The sequence below is a fragment of the Camelus dromedarius genome, chromosome 27 (assembly GCF_036321535.1).
Source record: "Camelus dromedarius isolate mCamDro1 chromosome 27, mCamDro1.pat, whole genome shotgun sequence".
NCBI classification, from domain to species: Eukaryota; Metazoa; Chordata; class Mammalia; order Artiodactyla; family Camelidae; genus Camelus; species Camelus dromedarius.
In genome coordinates this window covers 10,068,006-10,080,601 of record NC_087462.1, presented here as the reverse complement: position 1 = coordinate 10,080,601, position 12,596 = coordinate 10,068,006, and the positions used below count along the sequence as shown (strand labels likewise).

Sequence of the window (12,596 nt, the reverse complement as noted above, 5' to 3'; positions counted from 1 at the left end):
TACAGTTTGGTGGGGTAGATAATTAATTTTACTTAATTATTTAATGGAGGTACTGGGGATTGAACCCAGGATTTCAGGCATGCTGAGCACATGTTCTACCACTGAGCTATACCCTACCCTCTCACTCTGATGCTTTAAATACTCGGGTTAATCCTTTGCAGGCTTGGGGCAAGGTATACAGAGATTTGCACTCAGATCTGACTGAGACATCTGAGGCAATGGCCAAAATGTTTTCAGAGAAGACAGAATATCAAGCTTCAGAGTCTATTTATCTGATGTTCATGGATAGAGTCTTCAACCAAGGCTTAGTTGTGTCCTGGTACATGAGCTCGCCTGGCCCATCTGACCCTGTATACCAGTGACATGTCGTCAATTGAGCCTCAGCAACATGCAGCATCTAGGCCTGTCCCTGCCCTGACCCAGTTCGCTGTCTGACCTTAGGCAATCTCACTAAGCCTCAGTTTCTTCCTCTGTAAAGTGGGTTCACGGTCCTCAATGGATAAGATGGGTAAGGGTCCAGGCACAGAAGGAAGGATGAAAATCTTATTTCTCCTTCCTTCTCCCCTCTTGTTGCCAAGATCAGAGGCCATGTGATGTCTGTCCCTCCAAATGGATGAACACAGGGAGGGGATGAAGCAAGGAGAGCTGGTGTCCAACTCTTGATGAGTCTCTGGTTTGCTCTGTGACCTTGGCCAAGTCAATGCCCTTCTCCAGGCCTCAGTTTCCCCACCTGTGAAGTGGGTACAGGGGGTTGGGCCCGAGGACCTCAAAAATCATTGCCAACGTTCAGAGCTGGGGTCTTTCTCAGACCCCAATGTTGGGCCTGGGGGTTTCTTGTGTTGTTCAAAGAAGACTCCAACATCTTTTTTTTATAGGTAGAGAAAAATTTGGCCTCATTTTGGGGGAGCAGGCAGGAGTGCAGCATCTAAGACTAGGGGCTGCCTGGAAGCAGGAGGCAAGATAAAATGATCTGCAAGCAGGGCTTCACCACTTCCCATAGGGCAAGGGCATGTAGTCCCAAGCTTATTTGCATATGATGTGGTCCAGCCAATCGGAGCCTACGGCCATTGGCCCATGGCCTGGGATTGCCTCCCTGAGGTTCCATCCCAGACGTTTAGTCCCTGATTGGCTTAGAGGTCTGTCTCCCGCAGGTCACAACCTTTGTCATGTTCACTGTCAGGGGTCCTGGAGCTGGCTCCATTCACCTCTTTCTGCCCCAGGAAGGGCAGATGGTCCTCATCATTGGGCAGGAAGTTAGGAGGGCTCTTGCCTCTGGGGGGCAGTGCCTCAGCACCCTGGAGGGAAGAGAGGAGAATGACCCTATCAGGGAACCCATTTCTGCTCTGTGTCAGCTCAGATGTCATCCAGATAGGGATAGAGGGTCTGGGAGGACAGAACCTGAGCAGAGTTGCACAATATCCCCTTGTCCAGTGCATAGGCCAGTTCTGTCCCCTCTGACTCCAAAACCTCCATCCCACTTTTTGTCTCCTATGCCCATGTCTCCTATAGTCCAGCATCAATACTTCCATGGATGCCAGCCTGCCTCCTCTCTCTGACTCTGCCTGTTCTGCTTTAAGAAAATAAATATTTCCCCACAGCAACTGGAGGAAGCTTTAAAATACTTCCCTCCCTAGCCCTCCCCCTGTTAAGCTTGTTCTGGACTCAGGGCCTTTGCACCTGCTGTGCCCTCCACCAAGAATGGCTGGCTCTTTCTCATTCCAGGCTCTATTAATGTCACTTCTTCCAAGGGGCCACCTCCATCACAGTATAGTATCCTATTTTATTTTCTTCCTAATACTCACCACCTGCTGAGATGCTACTCCTTTCTCAGTTTACCTTTCTTCTGCTCCTGCTAGACAGTGGGCTTGGACCCCAGACCAGACCAGGGCTAGGTACACAGCAAGTGCTTAATAAATAAAGGAATGAAACAAGGAATCCAAAGCAGGGGCAGGCCTCCATCCAGCTTCCCAGGGACAGTGTTTCCCAATCTCAGGGCATTCACATTGCAACCACATGGCTTTGGCCAACGTTGGTCTACCCCCTGTCGTGTTTCTTTTGTAAGATTGTCTCTACATTGACTCACTTTTGCATGAAGTAATTTTATTTTCAGGAGAGACTTTTTAAAATCAATAACCGAAAGGCAGACCAGTTTCACTTGCCATAGATTGGAAGTAATTGTAAAAGCAGATACAATGAAAATGAATAGTACGAAAGTCTGCTCAGTCTTTGTTAAAGGGGATAAAAGAAAGTGTTGAAGATGTGCTAGCTCCCAACAGACACTTTCCACTGCAGGTAATGAGAGGTTGAGAAAGACAAAGATGGTGACTCACCATGTCAGTTCCCTGAGTTATGGCCACACCAGAGCACCTGAAGCCACTTCACTGCCCCTCCCCCTGCTCTGGGAGCCCAGCCCTGAGACTGACCTTCATCAAACTATCATCCAGGGTAGCCACTTCTTCCTTGGGGGCCACCGATGCTGTCTGCTGCATGAGGTCCCACCAAAGCAGACCGGGACCCAGAGCACTGCGCTTGGTGGGGCCTGAGAGGCAGAGAGAAAATGGGGTCATTTAGTAAGGGGTGGTGGGAACTGGAGACCAGACCCTCTGGAGGGGAAGGGAGAGCTCTGGTGGGTTCCAATCTCAGATCCAATAGTGACCCAGTGGGGACACTGGCAAGTCTCTGCCCCTCTCTGGGCTTCAGTTTCCTCATCTATACAGTGAAGGATTGGAATACAACAACAGTGGATAAACAGGAGGGTTCAGCATGTGGTTCTGTTCACTGCTCCGACCCCAGCATCTAGGACAGTGCCCAACACAGAGAAGGACTCAATAAAAGCCTGGTGAATGTAAAGTCTGAGTCTCAGGAAGTGAGAACAGGTACTGTTATCACTATTTCTCTTGTTCTCTTTTCACTTCTCCACGGGATTCAGAATTCCTGGAGGGGTGCCGAGTTGCCACGGGCCTGATGAGAAGATATTTCAGCACCAGGGACAGCGTCTCCTGGCCCAACCTCACATCCTCTAGCAAGGACTTAATCTTTGGGGACAGGGAGAGGGACTAGAGAGGTGAATAAGGGATGCCTCAGTTTCTGCCTTTGCAAAATAGGACAAGTCCTGTGAGGTGCAGGGCTGTCTTGAAGGCGACACAGCAAAAAGGGTGCAAATGCATCCAGCACACAGCGGCCACTTGGCTGACAGAAGGGTCCTTCCTCCTCTCCCTGCCTAGTGGGTCCTAGAGGCAGAGGGATGGACAGGGTGACCTCTAGGAGGCCACACCCCCTCCTTACCTGTCAGGCAGCTGATGAGGGCTCCACCTAACACGGTGCTCAGTGTGCCCAGGGCACCATAATAGAGGTAGGAAATGGCGTAGAAGCTGTCAGCTAAGGTGGATTGATCAGGATCCATTTCAAGGCTAGGGGTGGGAGAGATGAGCATAAGTCCAAAATCTACTCCCAATACATTTGTTTCTTTCTGTCTCCTCCCATGGCCCAGCTCAGTTGTCCATTATCGCTCACCTGGACATGCACAGTAGCCAATTCTTCCCTCTTGCTATTCTACCAACACCCTCAGGCATCCCCTACACACAAGCAGAGGGAGAATTACTAAAACATAACTCAGATCACCTCCTACTCCTGCTCATCAACCTCCATGAATCCCTATTGCCCTCAGAAACAAGCCAAATTAACCTCTAAGAAGAAACCATAGCTGTGAATCTTTATGACCTTGAATTTGGTAACCATTTCTTAGATATGACAGCAAAAGCACAAGCAATCAAAGGAAACATAGATAAACTGGACTTCATCAAAATCGAAAACTTGTGTATCAAAGGACACTATCAACAGAATGAAAAGACAACCCACAGAATGGGAGAAAATATTTGCAAATCATACATCTGATAAGGATCTCATATGATGAATATATGAAGAAGTAAAGAATATGTAAATTACAACTAAACAATAAAAAGACAAGTGGCCCAATTTAAAAATGAGCAAGGGATTTGGGTAGACATTTCTCCAAAGAAGATATAAATATGACCAACAAGCACATGAAAACATGATCAACATCATTAGTCATTAGGCAAATGCAAATCAAAACCACAATGTCCAAGAAAAAAAAGAAAGAAAGAAAGAAAAACCACAATGGGATATCACTTCATACCCAATAGGATGGCTAGATTTTAAAAAAGGGGAAAGCACAAGTATTGGTGAGGATGTGGAGAAATTGGAACCTTCATAGATGGCTGGTGGAAATGTAAAATTATGCAGCCACTGTGGAAAACAGTCGGGTGGTTCCCCAAAAAGTTAAACATAGAATTACCATATGATTCAGCAATTTCACTCCTGGGTATATACCAAGAGAAATAAAAACAAATGTCCACACCAACACTCATACACAAATGTTCATAGCAGCACTATTCGCAGTTGCCAAAAAGTGGAAACAACCCAAATGTTCATCAGCTGATGAAGGGTAAGCAAGACTTGGTCCAACATACAGTGGAATCTCACTCAGCCATAACAAGGAATGAAGCACTGACACACACTACAATGTGGATGAACCTTACAAACACCATGCTGAGTGAAGGGACCCTGACATGACAGGCCATATATTGTACAATTTCATTTATATGAAATGTCCAGAATAGGCAAATTCATAGTAACAGGAAGTGGGTTAGTGGTTGCCAGGGGCTAGAGGGAGGTGGAAATGGGAAGTGACTGATAAAGGGTACAGGGTTTTTTGTTTTTGTTTTTGTTTTTGTTTTGAGGTAATGAAAATTTCTTTGAGTTAGTGGTGATGGTTGCATAACCTGGTGAATATACGAAAAGCCACTTTTAAAAGGCTAATTTTATGTTCTGCACACTACATTGCAATTTCTTTTTTTTCTTTTTTTGGGGGTGGTAGGAATTAGGTTTATTTATATTTAACAGAGGTGCTGGGGGATTGAACCCAGGACCTCCTGCATGCTAGGCACTAGGCATCATTCTACTACTGAGCTATACTCCCTCCACCCCCACCCCATCTCAATTTTAAAAGAAAAGAATCTGATTCCTCTGGCTGGACCTCATCTCTTATCTTTTCTCCTCCCATTAAATCCACCCCAACCTCACCATAGTTGAGAAGCGCTAAACGAGAGACACTGGTCTCAGAGCCTTTGCACTTTACCTTCCCTACGCTGGGAATGCCCTTCCCTCACCTTTTCCCAAGCTTCGCTCCTACTTCTCAACTGGGACTCTGTTCAAGGGTCCGTCCCAGTCCACACCTGCTCTGGCCACGCCTCCCCCTCAGACCTGCCAGCTTACCTGGAAGCCCTGCTGGAGGCGTTGGCGGCGAGAAGTGGGTCCAGGAAGCCAGAGGCATTGGCTGACGGCACAGCACAGCCGGCGGCCGATGACGGCAGGACTCCCATGGACTGCGCGCTCGGCGGGTACAGAGTGGCGCCCACGGCCACCCACAGCGACAGTGCCAAGCCCACCGCCAGCCCGGACAGGACGCCCTGCGGGCGGACCCAGAGTCAGCGGAGCGCGAGGCTAAGCCGCGCGCACTCCCAGCCCCCCGCCCCGCCCACCCCGACTCACTGGCGTATTGCAGGAGGGGAAGAACATTCCCAGCATGAAGGCTCCGAGGAGGGGACCGCTGATGACTCCCATGACGGTGAAGGAGCCCTGGGAGAATGGGTGAGGGTGGGTCTGAGGACAGAGCCGTCCTACTTTTCTGGCCTGTTTACCCGCTGGGAAAGCAAGACCTGAGGAATTCCACCCGTCGGTACCTCTATTTCCCTAAAGGGGAGGGGATTCCTTGTCCTTGTCATTCTCCCAAAGATGATCCTCTTTCCTGACAAATCTGGTCTCACCTCTAGGCCAGGAGGAGGACCTTCTTGCCCCCAGGCCACCACCCACACCTCCCAGCTCTCCAGTTTCCAGCCAGGTGGTGGCGTCAGTCAGAACTCAGTTCTGCCACCGACCTGTAAAACCCTCTCTAAGCCTCAGTTCGACACGGACGATGCCCCACCTCTCGGGGAGACTGGGGTGGGGTGCGGGAAGGGGTCTCACCTGGAGGACGCCGCCCCCCAGCAGGGAGGACAGAGCCGCCACGGTGAGACAGGCGGAGCCATAGATGAGTGCTGTAGCGGATGGGGATGGCACGGTCAGCATGGAGAGGCAGCCCTGGTCCCCCACCCTGGTCCTACCTACTCACAGAGCCCCTTGGAGATGATTACGAGTCTCCGGGGGGACAGATTTGGCAGCCGAGGTTTGATGAGGTCTTCCACAGTGACAGCAGCCATGGCATTGATGCTGGTGGATGCGGTGCTGGAGGCACAAATGGGGGAGAGGTGTTCTCAGGCCACATCAAGGGATGGGTGACACCCCCTTGGGGCCCACCCGCTGGGTGAGGCCCTCAGCTGCCCACACCATCTGATTTGCCAGGACCCCACCCAGCCCAAGAGCAGAGGCACAGGTGACAGAATCCCTCAAGAGTGGAGATGTCCACCCTCCCATTCCGCCCACAGACCTGAGACACCACCATGGGAACAAGGACACCCATGACCAAGGACATGAATGACACAAGTTCTCATTACAGAGCAATAATGGGGAGAACAGCTGCATGGGACTCTGGTCACAGCAGCAGCAGGGATGTGGCCAGAAGTCACGGAAGATTCGAAACCAGCTGAATGGGAGGCCCCTGAGAGCAGGAGTTGGGGACCACTTGCTCATGGTTGTGCTCCAGGATTTAAAACAGCAGTACCTGTCACACAGATGCTCAAGAAACATTTGTTTGGGGGAGGAAGGACAGAAAGAAGGATGGGAAAGGAGTCAGGTGTGGCCCTGTCGGGCGATAAGAAGGTGAAGATCCCCAGCACTGGGGTCCTTATGCCCAGGGTGTGCCCGCTGCCAAAGCCCACCCACTGAGGACTGAGCAGGAAATGGTGGACACCCCCAGGACATTCCATCCCACAGTGGGGTGGCTGTTAGGGACAAGGAGGCCCCACGGTCTCAGATGTGGCCAGGTGAGCAAACAGGGCCACTCACCTGAGGGTGCCGCTGTAGGCACAGGCCAGAAAGAGCCCAGGGACTCCAGGCAGGTCCTTGAAGATATCCAGCACCAGCAGGGGCATGTACTGGGGGGAATCGGAGGTCAAACTCCAGGACAGCAGGACCCCAAGGGCAGGGGCTTCTGTCTAGACTCACACTGCATGTCCCTGGTACCCAGTCCAGACCAGGCTCACAGTGGGCACTGAGTGTTTGCTGATTGACTTTGTGGACCCATGCCAAGAGCCCTGAGATCTGAGTGAGGCAGGGTCCTGTGACATCTTCACTTTCCTGATGAAGACAGCGAGGCCAAAGAGCTGCAGTCCTTGCTTGAAGTCAGGCAGGCAGGGATCTGACCCCAGAATAGGATCAGATGGGATGGTCTTGCAGCCTTGGCCAACTCTGAACCCCATTATTAGAGTTCCAGCCAGTGTGTGACCCAGGCATGGGTCCTGGCCCTGGTGCTGCCCCTGACTTGGCTGCAGACCCCAGGCAATTGCTTTACCCCAACCTCCAGCCTCAGTGTCTTCATCTGTAAATTGAAGGCCATGTCAGTCTTGGCCTCTTCCCATGTTGAAGAATTTGGTGGGAAACTAACTGCTCATGAAGGGAACAGCATGAGGCACAGAGTAGGCACTTGGGACATGAAAGCTGGTCATTATTGTTCATGTCATTGTTTTATGCTGGATCATGGTCCCATCTCCTCCTAGATATCCCTCAGGGAGTCTCTGACTCCAGATCTGAAATGAACTTCCCCTGCTCCCATGGCTTCCCATCACCTTCCAGACTCATCTTCCCCATTCCTCCCAGATCCTTCTCTGAGCCAAGCTCTTTCCTGCCTCTGGACCTTTGCACAGGCTGTCTCTCTGCTAGGAATGCTCTTCCAGCCTTACCCCCCAGAGACTCATCCACACAGAGATTCAGCGTAGGGGTGGGTAGATAGGAGAGGCCTAGGGGCCTGGACCAGACTCACCTGATCTGGGGCGGAGATACGCCCCGCGAGGAGAGGGTCACAGTCAATATAGAGTGTGAACATGACGATACCACAGGCAGCAGCGCTGAACACAATCAGGAACAGGCCCAGCTGGTTGACGAGCAGGGCCCTGCAGGGGAGAGTTGGCCTCAGGGTGGGGAGGAGGGTAGCACATCCCAGAGGTGCCCACCCTGTTCCTCCTAAATACTCACAGCTTGGCCTGCTTCTCTGTGCGACAGGCTACATAGCGCTGCACCTGTGCTTGGTTCACGCCATACATTGAGAGCCACACCAATGTGCCACCCACAACAAAAGTCCAGAATGTGTAGCGGCTCCTTGGGTCCAGGTCAAAGCTGGATGAGGACAGGGCACGTTAGCCATGTGGGTATGCCATACTGACTTGACCTTCCCAAAGTGCCCCCAGTGGCCATTCTGGATGTTATGGACCTTAAAGGGACCATTTGGGGTGGGTTCTGAAGTGTAAATAGGGGTTTGCCAGATTAAAGAGTCATTTATTCGTTTATTGAGCAATCCATATATGCATTCAAAAATATTTTTTTTTGTGCCCACCTGGGACCTCAGAGAGCTTTCTGGGCTAGGGGGTGGGGTGCTGCAGTAGTCTGGGCCAGCTGGAGGGATGGGGGCTAGGGGAGTACAGAGAGAGAAAGGGCTCTGTCTGTGGGGAGTCTGGGAGGGCTTCCTGGAGCAGAAGGCATTGGCTGGCTTCTCTCAGGTCAGAGAGATGTCGGCTCCCTCGTTTCACAGTATCCCCCTCTACATGTTCACTCACTCCATCGGGTTGATCCGGGAATTGTTCTTGGCAAGCTCGAGCACTTGCTCAGGCCCACCCATGAGCATAGTCCCGCGGACCAGGATGACCCAGAAACCAGTCAGCATCACTAAGACCTGAAACACGTCAGTCCAGATCACAGCCTTCATGCCACCCTGCAAGATGTGACAGAGAACAGGAGATAGGGTGTCAGATAGGGGGCTTGGCTGGTGTTGACCTGGTCTGGCCTCGAGTAGTGGCCAGGACCAATGCCCGTCTGCCTGTTTCCTCATCTGTAAAATGGGATTAATAACAGTACCTTCCTCAGGGTATCATTGTGAGAACTAAACCAATTAACACAAGAAATATATCTGGAACAGCATCTGGCACATACAAGTATTCAGTGAGTTATGGCTGACACTATTATAATTATTACTGCTATTGTTATTATTTGCTGCTGTTTTTACCCATCCAGCCTTCATGTCTTTGCTTTCCCTTGGCAGCTCTTGGATTTTCCTGTGGAGAAGCCCCTTCCCCCCTCCCAGGTCATTCATGTGAGGTTAACCCTACTCCCAGCTCCAGGAATAGCCGATCAGAACATCCTAGCCCCTCAAACTTCTGTGGAGGGCTCATCCTGCACAGAATACCAGAGTCAGTCAAAGCCCTTCTGGGACTTTAGCCTGCCCATCCTGAAGTAGGAACTCACTTTCTGCTGGAAGAAAGCCAGAGGGGATGGAAACCTGGAGCTGTGGGACCCCTAGAGATGGGAGAGGGACCCAGAGGATGCTGTTGTAGCTCCTGGATCCAGCCATGACTGAAGCTAGCTTATACTTAGACTCTCAGCAATAAGCCTTTCAAATCACCTTTCATAATAAAGATGAGGAAACAGGCCCAGCTGGGAAACAGGATTCCTTGGAAGGAAGGGAAGGTAGGGAGTGGATGGGCCAGCCAAGGGTCTCTCCCACTCAGTGGGCAGGGAGCCCCCCATTGGGTGGGGGTAAAGGGACATTCACCACAGTAGTGTAGAAGGTGCAGATGGCTCCGGTGGACAGGAGCGACGCCCAGATGTCCAGCCCGGTCACTGTGTAAGGAGACCCCAATTAAGCCGCTGGGCAGGGTGTAAACGTGGCCTCTGCCGTCTTGGGCCCTCCTTTTTCAGGGAGGATCCTTCCCTCCCAAGTCTCTCCTAGGGCCACTACTCTCCCCTCCCCTAGTTCAGTCTCTAAGGCTTTGCCTCTTTCGGTCACCCTCCCCTCAGTCAAACCTTGGTTCAGGATGAGAGCGGGAGCGTAGATCACGATGCCGGTGTACAGGGTCTGCAGGTAAAGGGCAGGGGCAGGTGAGTCGGGGCTGGGGTGGGGGGAAGGGCACCTGGGCGAAGAGGGAATTAGGAGATGGAGGGAGGAGATTGGTGGGGGCGGGGGCTTGTAGGGTCGGGGCGGGATTAAGACGGGCGTATGGGAGAGGCCTGCGGGCCAAATTTGTAGATGGGGTCTCCAAGAGGCGGGCGAGAATAATTGTGGGCGGGGCCTAGGCAGGGCCTTGCAGGGTTGGGAGGGACGCACGGGGCAGGGTCGCGAGCGAAGAGGGAGGGCTGTGGGCGGGATCGACCAAGAAGGGACCTGAGCTGGACCCTGCAGGCGAGGACAGGGCCGAGACCACTCACTGTAGCCACCAGATACTGCAGGGTCCCGCAGAGCCGCACAGCGCGGCTGAAGCGCAGCTCCAGGTACTGCGAGAAGGAGCCGAGGGCTGGTGGTTACCTAGACAGGCCCTACCCAGGGGCCCGAGGCCTCTGGGGTCCTTCACCCGCCCTCTTGGCTTCTGCCCTCCCTCGAGAGGCCAACTGTGCTCTCTGCACTCTTGCCCGCGGGGGATCCTGCCAAACGCACACACTTCCACCTATTTGCACACACTTGTGCATATGCGCCATCTCCGCACCTGTGCATATGGCGTGTGCCCTGGAGGACTGAGCCACCAAGTTTGCACACATTCTCTCCCCGCCCCCCGCACTAGTGTCTGATCATCCCCCGGGGCTGCCACCGCTCTGAATCTACTTGCGCATGATACAGACAAGTGCCTGTGGCCAACTGTAATTGGCCGCCTACTGTACACTGGCCACGATTTTAATCACTTTGCCCACTGCCCTGCGGGGTAAGTCCTGTAATTAGCACGGTTTGGCATTTGGGAAGCCTGAGCCAAGAGTCAGCCCTTCGCTGCAGGTAGGAGGAAGCTGGGATGTCGGATTTAGAATTCGGGGCCCGCCGCCCGGCGAACACTCTGGCGTACGCAAGCCCAGGCTTGTTGGGGGCAGGTGTCCACATGTGAGCGCGCCCGTGGCTCCGCCCTGAGCGAGCTTCCACAGAAGAGAACCTGGACGCAGGCTCCGCTTCCTCCTTCCTTCCCCTGGCCCCACTGCCTGGGGCTTCTTCCCAGAACCCTCCCCACCTCTCTGCCTGGGGGCTCTCCATTAAAGCACCAAGGAGCCGACCTGCGGCCGTTGCACAGCAGTTCAAAGCCCCAGGGCCTCCCGCGCCGCCTCCCTGCATTCCCAACCAGCCAGATCCTGCCTCCTGGCCTCTGCCCGGTACCTGGTAGGTGCTGGTGAGGCCCAGGCGGTAGAAGACCGGCAGGAAGAACAGAGCAGTGAGCAGAGAGTTAAGCAGCTGTCCCAGGCACATCCAGAGGAACTTGAGGCCGTAGCGATAGGCCTCGGCTGGCACTCCCAGCACCTGTACTGCCGACATGAAGCTGGCGGCCAGCGAGAGGCCGACGGGCAGGGCCGTCAGGCGCCGGCCCCCGGTGAAGAACTCCTCGGCGCTGCGCTGCCCGCCTCGCGCTAGCCCGACCCACAGCCCGATGCCGGTGGACACCAGCAGCATGAGGGCGAAGACTCCGTAGTCCCAGGCTCCGAACGTGGCCCGCACCCCTGCCTTGACGCCGGCCATGAGGTGCAGGTGCAGGGACCAGGCAAGTCCTCGACCCTTCCAGCCACCCGAGAGCCCCGGTGAGGGAAGTTGGCAGCGGCCGAGAAGGCAGGACTGCACGGAGGTGGGAGGATGCTCAGCCTCCGCAGCGAGACCGCACTCGGGTCCCTTTTGGTCCCCGGTGGGCTGGGCAAGGACTCTGTTGATCCTCTCTGGGGTCGTCTGCCTCCCTGCCGTCCTCTTCGTTTTCACGTCTGTTTCCGCCGTCTTTCTGTCCGTCCACCTGGCCTCCCACTCGGTCCGGCTGCCCAGGGCGGCCGAGTATCCACCACCCAGCCGTCTGTCCCTCTTCCTGGGCGATATTGTCAGCGCTGACTGCTGGAGGTCTTGGTGGGGCTAAAAGGGACAGCTGACGGCGGCGGGCTGAGGATTTATCGGGCTCCGGGGTCAGCGAAACTCCGCCCCTAGACTTGGGGGCGGGCAGGACCCGCACCCTTTCCGCCCTGGACTGGGTCAGAGATACTGGGACAGGACACGTTGGTGACTGTTGGGGATTGGGGGGAGGATCCCAAATGCTCCCCTTGCTTCAGCATTCAAATCCCCACTGTTTGTATCTTGAGTTACTGGGAGCTCACTGACACACAGGACTGGGGTTTACTTTCAAGGTTGCAGTGTCTCATAAGAAAAGTTTGCTCCACTTGAGGCCCTCCTCCAATAGGCACCTTGACCCACTACCTTTCTCTAGAGCTCAAGGGGAGGGCATCACCAAACCCCACCCTCAGGCTAAGCTGAATGGGAGGCAATGGGGTTCTGAGGGCATACAAATTTGAGGAAGACTGCTTCTCTCTGGGCCTCAGTTTCCTCATCTGTAAATGGGGATAAAATAGCCCTTGCTTCAGAGAAA

At 53.5% G+C, this 12,596-nt stretch overlaps 1 protein-coding gene across 1 annotated transcript; it reads right to left on the bottom strand.

Moving 5' to 3' along the window:
* Positions 1-591: 591 nt before the first annotated feature.
* On the bottom strand, positions 592-12,237 carry SLC5A5 (solute carrier family 5 member 5). Its single transcript, XM_010995108.3, has 15 exons — positions 11,357-12,237; positions 10,432-10,497; positions 10,030-10,081; positions 9,779-9,846; positions 8,787-8,941; positions 8,209-8,349; positions 7,997-8,126; positions 7,024-7,112; positions 6,191-6,303; positions 6,046-6,116; positions 5,572-5,658; positions 5,296-5,489; positions 3,286-3,410; positions 2,424-2,539; positions 592-1,295 (listed from the first exon to the last, which is right to left on the bottom strand). The coding sequence occupies exons 1-15, from the start codon at positions 11,711-11,713 to the stop codon at positions 1,131-1,133; spliced, it is 1,929 nt and encodes a 642-aa protein (XP_010993410.3). The 5' UTR covers positions 11,714-12,237; the 3' UTR covers positions 592-1,130.
* Positions 12,238-12,596: the final 359 nt, after the last annotated feature.